Source organism: Theropithecus gelada, chromosome 5, assembly GCF_003255815.1.
Source record: "Theropithecus gelada isolate Dixy chromosome 5, Tgel_1.0, whole genome shotgun sequence".
Classification (NCBI taxonomy): domain Eukaryota; kingdom Metazoa; phylum Chordata; class Mammalia; order Primates; family Cercopithecidae; genus Theropithecus; species Theropithecus gelada.
In genome coordinates, this window is record NC_037672.1 from 99523339 (window position 1) to 99536165 (window position 12827).

The following is a 12827-nucleotide window of genomic DNA, read 5'->3' on the forward strand; positions in this document are numbered from 1 at the left end:
GGTTGTCTCTCATAGTTTAGTATCTTTAGGGTATTACTATCTCCTTGACATAGTTGCTAAATACCAGTAAATACTTTTAAAAGAGAAAGTAGATATAGCTTGATACAAAAAGTTAGTTGTACTCTAGAAATTTTTGAAGAGATACCTCATCTTCTATACTCCAATGCTGAGGGAGTTTCTCCAGACAAGAATGGAATCCCATGTTGTGTTCGTGTACTGTTTGGCCATTATCTTCCCATCCTTCTATTGGTGGTTATATTCTTGTTTTTCAAGATCTCTTTCTTGTTCTCTGTTGTTCTTTTTTACAGGATTATTTTCTCTTTTAGGTGGCATGGATACATAGAAATATAATTCAATATCTTTGTTACTGATTTTGTTTCATTTTGTTTTGATTTGTTTTTAAATTTCTTTTGTTCTTATTTTTTCCTTCTGCTCTCATATTTTCTCTGTTGTCTTTACTTGTTGTTTGTTCTGCCTGTAGCATTTGATACTTCCATCAAATATGGCTATTCTTAACTACGTTTTAATGTTTAACAATGAAGCACCGGCTGGGCGCAGTGGGTCGTGTCTGTAATCCCAACACTTTGGGAGGCCAAGGCGGGTGGATCACCTGAGGCCAGGAGTTTGAGACCAGCCTGGCCAACATGGTGAAACCCCATCTCTACTAAAAACACAAAAAAAGTTATCCGGGCATGGTGGCAGGTGCCTGTAATCCCAGCTACTCGGGAGGCTGAGGCAGGAGAATCGCTTGAACCCAGGAGTCGGAGGTTGTAGTGAGCCAAGATCGTGCCACTCCACTCCAGCCTGAGCAACAGAGCAAGACTCCGTCAAAAAAAAAAAAAAAAAAAAAAAAAAAAAAAAAAAAAAAAAAAAAAAAAGAATGAAGCACCAAATGCCTCACTGGAAACTCTAGTTGTTAACTTATGGACGGCATTGTAGGGTAATTAGGAAGTAGGTAACCAGCTTTTTCACTGGATGGCCCCAGAATATTATTTATGTGACTCTATTTGCCTATGCTTTTAACTTTTTCTAGAATACTCTTCAACTAACTATAGTCTGCATTTACATATCCAGTTCCCAGCACGCTGAGATTAGAATGCCAGAAGAAGACTGGGAAATTTCACCATTCAGAATGCACAATTTAACTCGTTCTCCCTGTTTTCAGTCTAGTTTGTAATTCCTGCCACCCAGTGTGCCTTGTGTCCCATGTCCAGAGCTACTTCTGTTCAATTTCTCTAATGAAGAAACCTCCTATTAGGGATGAGTGCTTCATTTTACAGGACTGGAGAAAGAATTTGGGGCTATGACTGGTTTAGGCTTTCAACCCATCCCCAAGTTAAATAAGTGCGTTTGGATGGTTTTCCTCTCATTGATTTATTTATCAGTTACATAAACATTGATTGAGTGCCAATGATAAAATCTGTGTACTAAGTATGTAAATTCTGAACGTGCAGTGTCGCAATTTGTCCTGTAGGTATGTGCACACATAGAAACATTAAAGAATCTTAAATATCTTGAGTTTCTAATAAATTTTAAAGGTTACTTATCTCACCCATCCCAAGACTGGCACCCTTCAATATTTATAAGATATCTTTCTAATCCTAATACAATATAATTTACTCTCATTATATTTGTATTACATGGAGATGAAAACTAGTGCTATAATTTTTTTTTGCAATTAAGTATATAAAATAGGTATGGTTATTTACTGTATCCCAAATAAGTAGCAAAAGCTGGACTACAAATAAGGTCACCAAAATCCTCTTCCATTTTTTATTCCTTTTCTCTTTCACTGGGATATATACTTGCCTGCCTTTTTCTTTTATGCAATTGATTGTTGATCATTGTGTTCCCACATTAGAAAGAGATTACCTCATCAGCTAATTCATTCTTGATGTTCTTTGCATTTCACAGAGTAAGAGCCTTTTCTCACATCTTTCCTTTTTTTTCCCCCTAGCTTGGGCAGATCTATTAAGTCAAATTGCCACCATTTCCCAGAAAACCATCCACTCAATTAGAAGATTAATTTCTGGCCCCATTGCTTGCCAGAGTCCAAAAATGGTATCAGTATATTGGTATACTCAGGGTGTGTTAACATAGCCAGAATTGAAGGATTTGGAATAGGAGATAGAGGAAAAATACAGGAATGCAGAATCCCAGCTTACTATTTCAGACACTGAAGAAGTAATGGCAAAGGAACTAGGCAAAGGAAAATCATGCTGGCTTTGCAGAAAGACTTGTATTCAAATTTAGCTGATGTTACCCAAGCAAGCAAATTCACATTTCTGAGACTGAATTTCCTCACCGTAAGCTGGGGATACAAATGATATATATTTCAAAGACTGTTAATCTCTAAATGAGATAAAATTAGAAAATACCCAACACAATACTTGATATGTGGTATATGTTCAGTGCATTATAATTAAAACAATTCTACTTTTAATTTTCTCAGTTTAGTGTCTGTTTCTTGGATTCTGGTGGAATCAGAAGTTAGGGAAAACAATAGTGCTGGAATGTGTCAGGGAAGGAAGACCCCGTATTCTAACAGAACAAGTTGGCTTAGTCATCTTCTTATAATAATTATTATTAGGCAGCTTTCATGATAATTTCTGATTCATGCAATAACCCTGCATAGTTGGCATTAATAACCTCATTTTAGAGATAAAGAAACTAATGCTCAGTAGTGTCAGTGTCTTGCCCAAGGTGATAAAATCAGGAAGAGGAAGAGGAGGGATTTGGACCCAGATTTATCTGGATCTAATGCCTGAGCACATGGCACCACAAATTTCCATCACTGATATATTTATTCCTGGATTGTTTGTTAATATTTATTTCTTCCTTCTAACCTATAAGATCCATGAAGGAAGAGACCAAACTAATCTTTTTTCCCCATTGTATCTCTGGTGCCAAGATCAGTGCTGAATTCACTGTAGAAACTATGAATAATTGGTGAATATTAACTGAATGAAATGATAGAAATGACAAGATCCATATCAATGTGGCTAGAACAGAAGACTTCATTAACACTCTGGAAGGTAATCAGAAGACTATATCAGTCTCTAATTCCTAAATTTTTCCTGCCTTAAACCATCTTATGTCCAAAACACTACCATTTGAAGGGAAGAACCCACATAGAATTGGACAAAGCTCTGTGTTATTCATATACAGCTAAGCACTCTAACTGCTTTCACAAAGCTTAAAACATGTGACATTGAAGCTCTGTTTCACCATCATCAATCCCCTTACTCCAGAGACATAACTTATTAATGCAAAACTGAACCCATGTTGATTCATTTTATCAAGAGATATGTTTCTGATTTTTTATCACATTGCTGTTGTACTAAACCTATCTTAGGTTAGCAATCACAGGAATAACTCATTTTCCATAAGTAAAATTTTTTGAAGTCCTCCTGTTTTCGGATATATTTTCCTCTACTTTTTTTATCCCTGTAATATTGAAGAGGATCAGGTTCATTAAGCTTGAAGAATACAGAGGAATTAACATGGATTTATAGTCTTTAGTGACAGAATTCTTGATTTAAGTCAAATCAGGGAAAGAAAATGAGCTCTTGGCATGGCATAGACACATTGGTGGTAAAACTATGTCCATAAATCATACAAAGAGATGAATGCCTATTGGGTAAAATTTTTCAGCATCAATGGGCAATTTTCTATTTTCCTGTCACACAATTAATAGAACAAAGATCCTTCTTCAGAATCCATGTGACTGATTTCTGGTAGAATATAATTTCCCTTTCAATTTCCAATTGCTACTGAGTTGCCCTTGGCATTTTGCAGTGCAACAAAGTTGTATATGACCTTTTTGAGAGCTACTCAGCTACAGGGACCCCAAAATGTCAAGTGCAACTCAGTTGCTCTCAGAAATTTTCCACTTGCAATTCACTTGTACTTGAAATTGATCACATACAATGCAATTGACATGCAAAAAGAGAAAAAAGACCTAGTAGAAACTGTTAGGGAAATTTATTCATATCCTTGTAAATGTGACAGAGAATAATGGTCTCTGTCCTCATTTGTAAAATATGGTCAAGTGGATTGAAGTAGGTCTTAGATCAAGGGCCTTGGATCCTACTCCCTGACTAGGTGACCTTGTCCAAACCATTTAGCTTAAGGACATAGGTATGTATATCACAGGTGCTCTCAGAATAGTGACGTATGTATCATTATTTGTAAGCCTCGTGTTCCTGTTTTCCTCCTTGACTCTCTGCCTCATTCTTTTCCATGAGAGAGTGCTGGTGTAGCTCTGCAAAGGAGAAATTGTTCTGACCTGTATTCATACTGTCCATTGAAGAGGAGCAAGTCAGCCTGTGTAATGCAGGTGTTCTTGTTTGCTCTTTCTGTCATTCTCACAGTGGAACATCATGATCCCCTGGCTTCTTCACAGAAATACTGAATGAAACCTGAGAAGTGCTTTGCAGACCATCTGTTAGCATGTTGACATAATGATGATGAACTTTTCTAGCCTCATCTTCCAAGAATTCAATTCCTTTATATTAGTGAAGTGGAAAGGAGGCAATAATCAGCTCTAGTGTGAACTGACATTAAAAGATTTTCATTACACAAGACAATGAATGCAAATATTATCAAGCACTTAGATTTTCATTCGACAGCAGAATGAATTCTGGTCTTTTTCCACTTAACATATGATGTTACTAAACTATTTGTTAAAAGCATCTGTAGGAAGAAGTTTAATTGACCTATAAAAGTAGTTCTTAACTGGTAGTGATTTACTTTTCATAAGACATTTAGCAATGTCTGGAGACATTTTGGTTGTCAAGACTAAGAACAGTACTAGTGACATCTACTAGGCAGAGACCAAGAATGCTGCTAAACCTCCTACAATGCACTGGATAGCCACATAACAAAGAATTATCCAGTCTAAAGTGTCAACAGTAACACTGTTAAGAGACTCTTACCTGGATTATTTCCATTATTAAGCCAGAGTAAACAAATACTTTAGGGAATGATTATTTAAATATGAAATCACAGGTGCATCAAACAACCATATTAGCTATCCACACCTACTACTGTCTTTTTAGTCACTTTAGATTTCTTGAATTCACAATATTTTCCACCAGGACTTTTAACATGTGATTCTTTGTAATCTAAATAAGTAGCTATTTGAGAAAAATAAGATGCTTCCTGAGGTTGAACAATCGAAAAGAGTCTTCCCTAATGGACCAGCAGCACGGTGTAGTGAAATTCATGAGGATTATGAAGCCAGATGGAATGGAATTTGACTTAAGACTGACACTTAAAGTTGTGTAACTTTGTGCAAATTACATAACCTTGCTTCACTTGGTTCTGGTTTTGGTTTTAAAGAAATGTTAATATCTATTTCACAGGGTTTTCATGAGAACTAAAATTGTATATGTACAGTGGCCTGCACAGGGTAGCATGTAGGAAATGGTAGTTCCTGTGATGGAAGGTATTCTGTAGATGCAGAGGTGAAGGTAGACCTGGCATATCACCCCAGTTAAGATGCCTTTTGCATGGGTTTCATATGCCAACATATCATCTTGCATGTCTTTTTCAAAGTATTTATTAACTTCCACTATTGAATACTATCTAGAACAAAGGGGCCAGCCCTATCCTTTTGGAATTTTCAATCTGCATTTATATAATTTGAATCTTGTTAGCAGAATTAAGCTCTAATGTTTGTTCAAAGTGAGCATAATCAAATAGCTTATCTTTAAATTTAGGAGAGAACAAAATATTAGAGTACCAAGTCTTATCATCCTGTGAAATATAACAGTGCAAATCATGATCCCACTGCTGCTTCTTGGGATAGCAACATTTCTTGATTAGGGGGAGAGGAAGGCAAGTTACTTTTGATAATCACTGAGCATGTACCAAAAAGTAAACTCATTATAGTTTGCAGAGTCTTCCACTGGTTGCCCAAACTACTTCTCTTTGAAACAAAAGAAAATTGCTGGAAATGTTACTAGAGTTATGTCCATACTAATACCATTTCCTTATTGAATACAAACAGGTAGCAAAAGAATTAAACAGATGATCCCAAATAAAGTCTCATGGGAAGAGACTAACCCCCAGTTCAGTGCTATACAAGCAATAGTTGTTCAATATATGCCGCCTCCTGCTAACAGGAGGGAGGAAGACTGCCCACCCAGTGGTGACTGGAGGCTTCACTAAGAAACTCATTGCCATGATCTCAAGCTATAATTAGAACAAGGTCCACAAACCAATTGTCATTGCTCAGAATGACTCACCTTCCTGGATTATAAACATTTCTAGAATGTAAATATTTGTGTTTGTATCGAAAGATGACATATGCAAATGAGAACAATTTGTGTTCTGCTCTGGTAAAAATTAGGTCCCTTAGTAGTAGAAAAAAAATTATAGTGGGATTTCCCAAATCTTCCTTCAGGAGATGTTTTCAATGATAACACTTCTATCAAACAAAGTTTTTGTTACAACTTGAAAGGAAAATTAATGTTTTCTCCTTTGGAAACTAAAGCATTTATTAATACCACCACCGAATTATAATTTTTACGCCACTTTCCTTCATGCGGCAATGTGTCTTCCAACTTTCCATCTCTGCTTATCTGAATAGTAAACTGTAACCCATGTCAGTGATCTCATATATTCTGGCTGACCATTTACAGTTTCTTCTTAAAAAAATAATGCCACAACTCCACCTACATATGTCTGCCATGCGGTAAACTACTTTCAGGTGAAAGATTTTTATACTATGTGGCTGATGTGGCTGTCTATTTGTGTCCACACCTTCTTGAATGTACCCATTGAAATGTAATGGCCTGTATTTGATAAGGTTTCTCAAGTTAATAACCTATAAATACTGCTAGCACAATTAAATGGTGGCTTTGAACTGACTGGAGCACTCAGTCTCTCTTGCTGATTTGCAAAGAGGCTACCCACACACATCTTTCCTCTAAGCTTCAGATTAGTCAATATGACTGCTTATAGGGTAAAAACATTCTGTTTCCTGTATTTGCTGACTAGACAAAGGGGTTGTTTACACTGTGGTTGCTTGATGGTTTGTTTTTTAATTTATTGTGTCTTTTGTGATTAGATTTAAACAGTATAAATTGGGAAATTGAGGAAACAAGTCAGGGAGAATAGAAAGTTACAAGGATTGAGTTATGATTCTGGCCTTTCCTGATGGTTCCTCATCCCTATTCCCTCTTATCATTAGGCACTAATGGCACATTTGACCTTTACTTAAATGAACACACCAAAATAGAGGACAATATGAAAACTATGACTGTGTCTTATTTACCTTTGCACCCTCAGGACTTGGCTATGTAGTTAGCAACCTAATGAAAGGTGTTTTGGTGAAAAATTAACACACTGCTACCACCCTGTACTGTATCATTCCCTGAAAGCCAAGAGCACAACACAAATCTATGTATTTTATTTTATATAAAATCTCTAGTTTCAAGCATTATCATCAATGATAGCTGTAGAGCTCTACATAACATTTCACTTTTCACATCTAACGGACAACCATCAAGGGGTTTGTGGTTTATCATTCACAAAATGAATGCTGTTGTTAATTGCACAGGTTTTAATCACTATAGCCACTTATGAAATAATTCAAAATAAGCTTTATCAGATTTTCTAAGAAAGGCAGCTATGGAAGGGTCCCTTTTCTTGAAATAGACCACAAATGAGGTTGACATGAAGAATATTCTCGCAGATGCAGCCTGGAAAGATGAGTAGTGCAAGTGAACTCATTAAATTTCACCTTCTCCTCCTCCTCTGCTCTTCTGCTAGTTCTGCTTTGCTTAACATTTTGGGTATTTAATGATATGCTAATTGTTTCCATTCAATGTCATATTCTAGAGAAAATTTTACAGAAGTCATTCCACCAATATTTAAAATAAAAAAGGGTGTTATTTGGGAAATTTGTATTCTTTGGGATTATTTTCAACCTCAAAAATTGTTTTGTTTTGTCTGGACTTTTTATGTTTAAAGGTAGTGACAACAACTAATAATGAATTCATATTTCTTTCTTCTCAAATTTCAGTTTTAGGTAGGAGGAGAAAAATAAGATTTCACTGGGGAGAGAGTCAGCAAAGTTGACATATATCGTAATTACTTTGATAGCATGTTTTGAACATTTATGAGGTAAATTTTTTAAGAATTCAAACACACAGGGAAAGGATTGTCTCAATATATGATAAAAAATTAGCACTGGCCTGTGATTTAAAACTTCCTCATCTTTATGTTAGTCTATGCCCCCAGGTTATAAATAATGTTTTCCTCAAAACATAGCATTCTACTTAAATTCATACTCACTTAATAATTTTTCCCAGCATCATTGGACCTGGAGTGTCTTGGGAAACAAGATGGTAACATCTCAGAATATTAGAGCTGAGTGAAACATTAGAGATCATCACATCTAAGCCCTAACTTTATTGACAAGAAAATAAAGGCCGGAAGGGAGTTGGGGAGAAAGAGGGAAATGCCTTTTTTCCATGTCACTCATGTGGTTGATATGAAGAGAAAACCATAGCCCATCTTCTGTGCCAAATTGGCTAGTGTTCTGGTATACAACTTTTTGGTTACAATACGTTTAAAACAAATTCTCGTCTAACTCACCACAACTCTTGCTTTACAAAATAATGTACTTTTGTATATAAATCCGAGTGACCTATAACCCTACACTCAGTTCTCACCCTGTTATGGATTTTATATCTACCTCTTGTAAAGGTGGTGTGGGGTGGCTGAACATGGTAAATATAAAGTACATAAAGTTTTTTAGAACAAAGGTTTTGCTAGTTGAAGCAATTTTAAGTGTTTCAGTTATTAGGAACTATAAAAATAGAGAGATTAACAGATTCTGAAATTTTACCTGTATCTATTATTTTCATAAGGCTAATGGAATATGTGTCCTTGACAGGTGTGTTTGCTTCAGTGATAATTTTGATGGGCTACTGTTTTCTTCAGAAAATAAGACAGAATAGATCTTTTCCCAAGGTTGCCTCATATTTAAAAATACCTCCCCAACTGAAAGCGATGGGAAGACAGTGTGTTTGGCAATATGCTAATTGCTAGTTGTTTTCTTTTTAGAAAGTGAGACTCATCTGTAGGTGGGAGAAAGGGAACCTGGAGGTTTGGGTGCAGCTGCAGGTGAATTAAAAGAGAACTCAGAGGTGGGTAAAACAGGTAGAGGGAACCTTTAAACTGTGGGCATGACCTACTACACGTCTGCTTTTAAAGAGTCCTATTATCAGCATTTTCACAATCACCCCACTCAGTAGAAAGTATCCTGCTGTCTCATCCCAATATTCTGCCCTTGTCCCCAGCTGTTCCGAATATAAGCCCTGGTGAAATCGCGACGATAATACATACACTCCTTGTAACTTCTTAATCTAGTAACTGAAAGAGAGCATTTATTTGTTTAACATTTACTGTTGTTTCACACAAGCTGAGCATTTGTTATCAGCAAAAAGGATTCCAGTAACATATAGGGTGTAAAGTGATTTGTAACAAATTAATGCCAAAAAGCTGGAAAAATAATTTCATTTCCAAGTACTTTGTAGCTTCAAACCTCAGCAGAATTTTAAAAACTTATCAATTAATGTAATTTTTATTTGAAGAATTTATTGTCTGCATGGATCTTTGGATTCAGGTCATTTCCCATATTAATGATGCCAGCTTTTTCGTCTTAAACATTCTCAGTTATATCTTAACAATATTGGCAGAAAGGCACAGAAACTGCATGTTATTAAAATTTTTAAAGCATTGCATTTTAAAGACTTTTAAAACTAGCAAATAGAAAAATCAAGTACCTCTTATAACACTTATTTTAATATCCTAACATATATTCATATGCTATATATTCCTCAGTATATTTTATTTTAGGAAAAATGTAGGTAAGCCGCAAACCCAGAACTTGCCAGTTAATTATATTTAGCATGTTTTCCATGTACTAACTTGGAGTAGAAAACTGATTTTCAACCAAAAACATTATTTTATGTGTATACTTTTTCTCAAACACATTAAACTTTGGAACATATTTTGTCTCTTCTGTTTAAAAGAGCACAGTTGAAGGGAGTACTCTTTGTCTTGACAGCATCTGGCAAATTATACGTGTTTAATAACTAATTGTTGATCAGATGGGGGGGAAATTTCATCTAAAAAAAAGTCTCTGGGGTTAATCACAGGTATGTCCTTGATCTTATATTGGTTTAAAGAATATGAAAACCAAAGACAGAAATCTAGGGTAACTGTTGGGATGTTTCTGCCAATCACAGTGGTCCAGCACCATCCAGCTAAAACACATTCACTCCCACAGGCCTCAGTTCAATTACCCCAGGAAATTCTGTAGAACTGCTAAAAGGAACAAGAGATACAACTGTGTTGGAAATGTTCTGAGTTCCCTTTTAATCCTCTCCCTCTATCTCCTTATTTATCTTTATAAGAGAATAGTTATGGAAGGGAAGAGGCAGCAGTGCTATAAGGAACCAAGCAATAGATGGAAGTTCAAGGCTTGTGGGTTTAAATCACATCTCTGCTACTCTGAGATCATTGCAAAATTACTTAGCCTTTTTACAAGCTAGTTACTTCCATCTCCCTCATCTATAAACATATGAGGTTGGACTAAATCTCCAAAGCCTTTTCCAGTTCCCAAACCCTGTAATTCACACTGCCCATAAAAAATAAATGTAACTCTGAGATGTTCATTTTCTAAAGTAAAGTTGTAAAGAGTCTGGACTTTTTTATTAACAAATGCCAGAAGCTATATGGAACTTTGTGGGTGCTCAATAAGTATTAAACAATCAATTTTATCTTTCATCTGCAAAATGGGGTGAGTAATGCTGACTTGTCTCCCAGAATTTCGTGTGAGAAATAATAAATGAGAACAAAGCACTTTTCAGATAATGAAGTAATTCGAATAAGCTGTTTTAATAGGTCTGTGGTCTAGATAGATGAGGCAAGAATAAAGTATCTTTTTTATTATTACTTCTGTGAAATACAAGAGTCTTTTTACCTGTTTAAGAAAAGCAGTCATTATCCTTGCTTATCATCAAAAAGTCAGCATGGGTAATTTCTGTGCAAATGAAATTTTTCATATGATTTTAACATTTATCGCTTTTAACATAATGCAGCTTTTATTCTTACCTGATATCAAAATGGAATCATATCTTGATTTAAATAGTTCAATGAGGCATTCCATCAGCATTATACTACTCTACTCAATGAAAATGCTTTCTGAAATGACTGATAAGCTGCACAAATGAGAGAATTGTAAATTTGATAATCTTCCTACTCAAAAATAATACAATGCAGGAACTGATACTCAGGAAAATGACATACTGCATTCTGGCTTCCTGGAGACTTCTACAGTATGGATATTTTGAACATTTATGTTCAGTAAATAATATGTTCTTTATTTTTTACAGTGTTTCAACAAAAGACAGCCAGAAGACAATCTGATGATGACAAGTTCCGTGGTCTTCCTAAGAAACAAGGTACTAACACTAACTCTAACTTCAGTCTATTTAGTAATCTCTAAGTAAAATATCAAGAAATCATATGAATACTGAATAAAGCCTCCTAGGACAGAAGTATGTAATTGTGTGCTTTATAAATTTTACTCTTAATCTCACACAATATATTTTTGCCATAATACAGTTAATACAAGAAAAATATTTTAATTAACAAAGGCATGAAATGGCCTTGTCAGAATGTTTGTGGTAGTGTTGTCAATGTTATCATGAGGGTTCCAGGAAGATCAAGTAAGAAAACTTCTCTAAGATGCATCAGAGGCCATGTTTTCATAGACTTGTAAGGGAAGCCTCTGGAACCCAACTTGGTAGGAGTGGCAAATGATTTGATTCCTCCAAAGAAAGGGGTTAGCGTGACTTTTCTATGGTTTGCACTCAATGCCAACCAAACATTGCATCCTTTTCAACTGTTCTCTTGCCTTCAGCACTTGATCTAACATTTGTTGAACAATTATTTGTTATGCAGAGAAAAGCTGAAAACTGTAGCCACAGAAACATCTTCCACAGACAGAATATTTTCTGCCTCCAGTTTTCCCTGAAATGTTTGTCTTCTACTGAAAAGAGAGACTCTAGCAGAATTTTTATTATGATTTTTTAATCTGACAATAAGGCTTTATTCAACGTTCAAAAATGAAAAACATTAAAGGTGGCAGAGGTAGGGGGTAACATTAGCTGCCTATGATAATGAATGCGTATATACAGGCCCATCTTTGAAATAACTTCAGTCCAAATTAATATTTCCTTGAAATTGGTGCCACTAAATTGTTGAGAGGGACACTGGAATAAAACCAGGAAATTATTTCACAGCAACTACTAAGTCAGGCTCCTTTTTTGCAATTGTAAAGATGGCTGGGAATGGATTGCACCAAATTCTAACACCCACTGAACTATTAAATACAGACCCTCAATGGACCTGCTCCTAGGACATTATGAATCATCCTTCAAACAAAGGCTCGTTCTTAAATGGGTAACCCTCACCCATCACTTCAAGTGGCATTATTTCACAACAGCAAGGTGGTACTTAGATCATTCTTCCAATTAATACATGGTGTTTGAATGCAACACATGATGAAGCTGAACTTTTATTCTCTCATGAAACACTTGAATACACTGCTTGTAAATTTACATGCAAAAAATTCTTTATTTGACAGTTTTCCATTTTTAGTGATTTCATATTTAAGGAGGAAGATAGATCCTTTTTAAGTCTACTATTATCATCCCACTGTGCCTTCAGCTCTCTCAAGAAATAAATGCAAAGCTCCATGTGAGTTCATTGTACAATTAGGATCAGAAGAGCTACTAAAGAAT

The 12827-nt window shown here is 35.5% G+C and overlaps 1 protein-coding gene across 1 annotated transcript in view; it reads left to right on the forward strand.

Annotated features, from left to right (window-relative positions):
- BANK1 (B cell scaffold protein with ankyrin repeats 1) overlaps positions 1-12827 on the forward strand; it is a 250288-nt gene that overhangs the window by 209372 nt on the left and 28089 nt on the right. The window contains exon 10 of the mRNA XM_025384833.1: positions 11415-11483. Within this exon, the coding sequence (XP_025240618.1) occupies positions 11415-11483 (69 nt within the window). The remainder of the gene's footprint in view (positions 1-11414; positions 11484-12827) is intronic.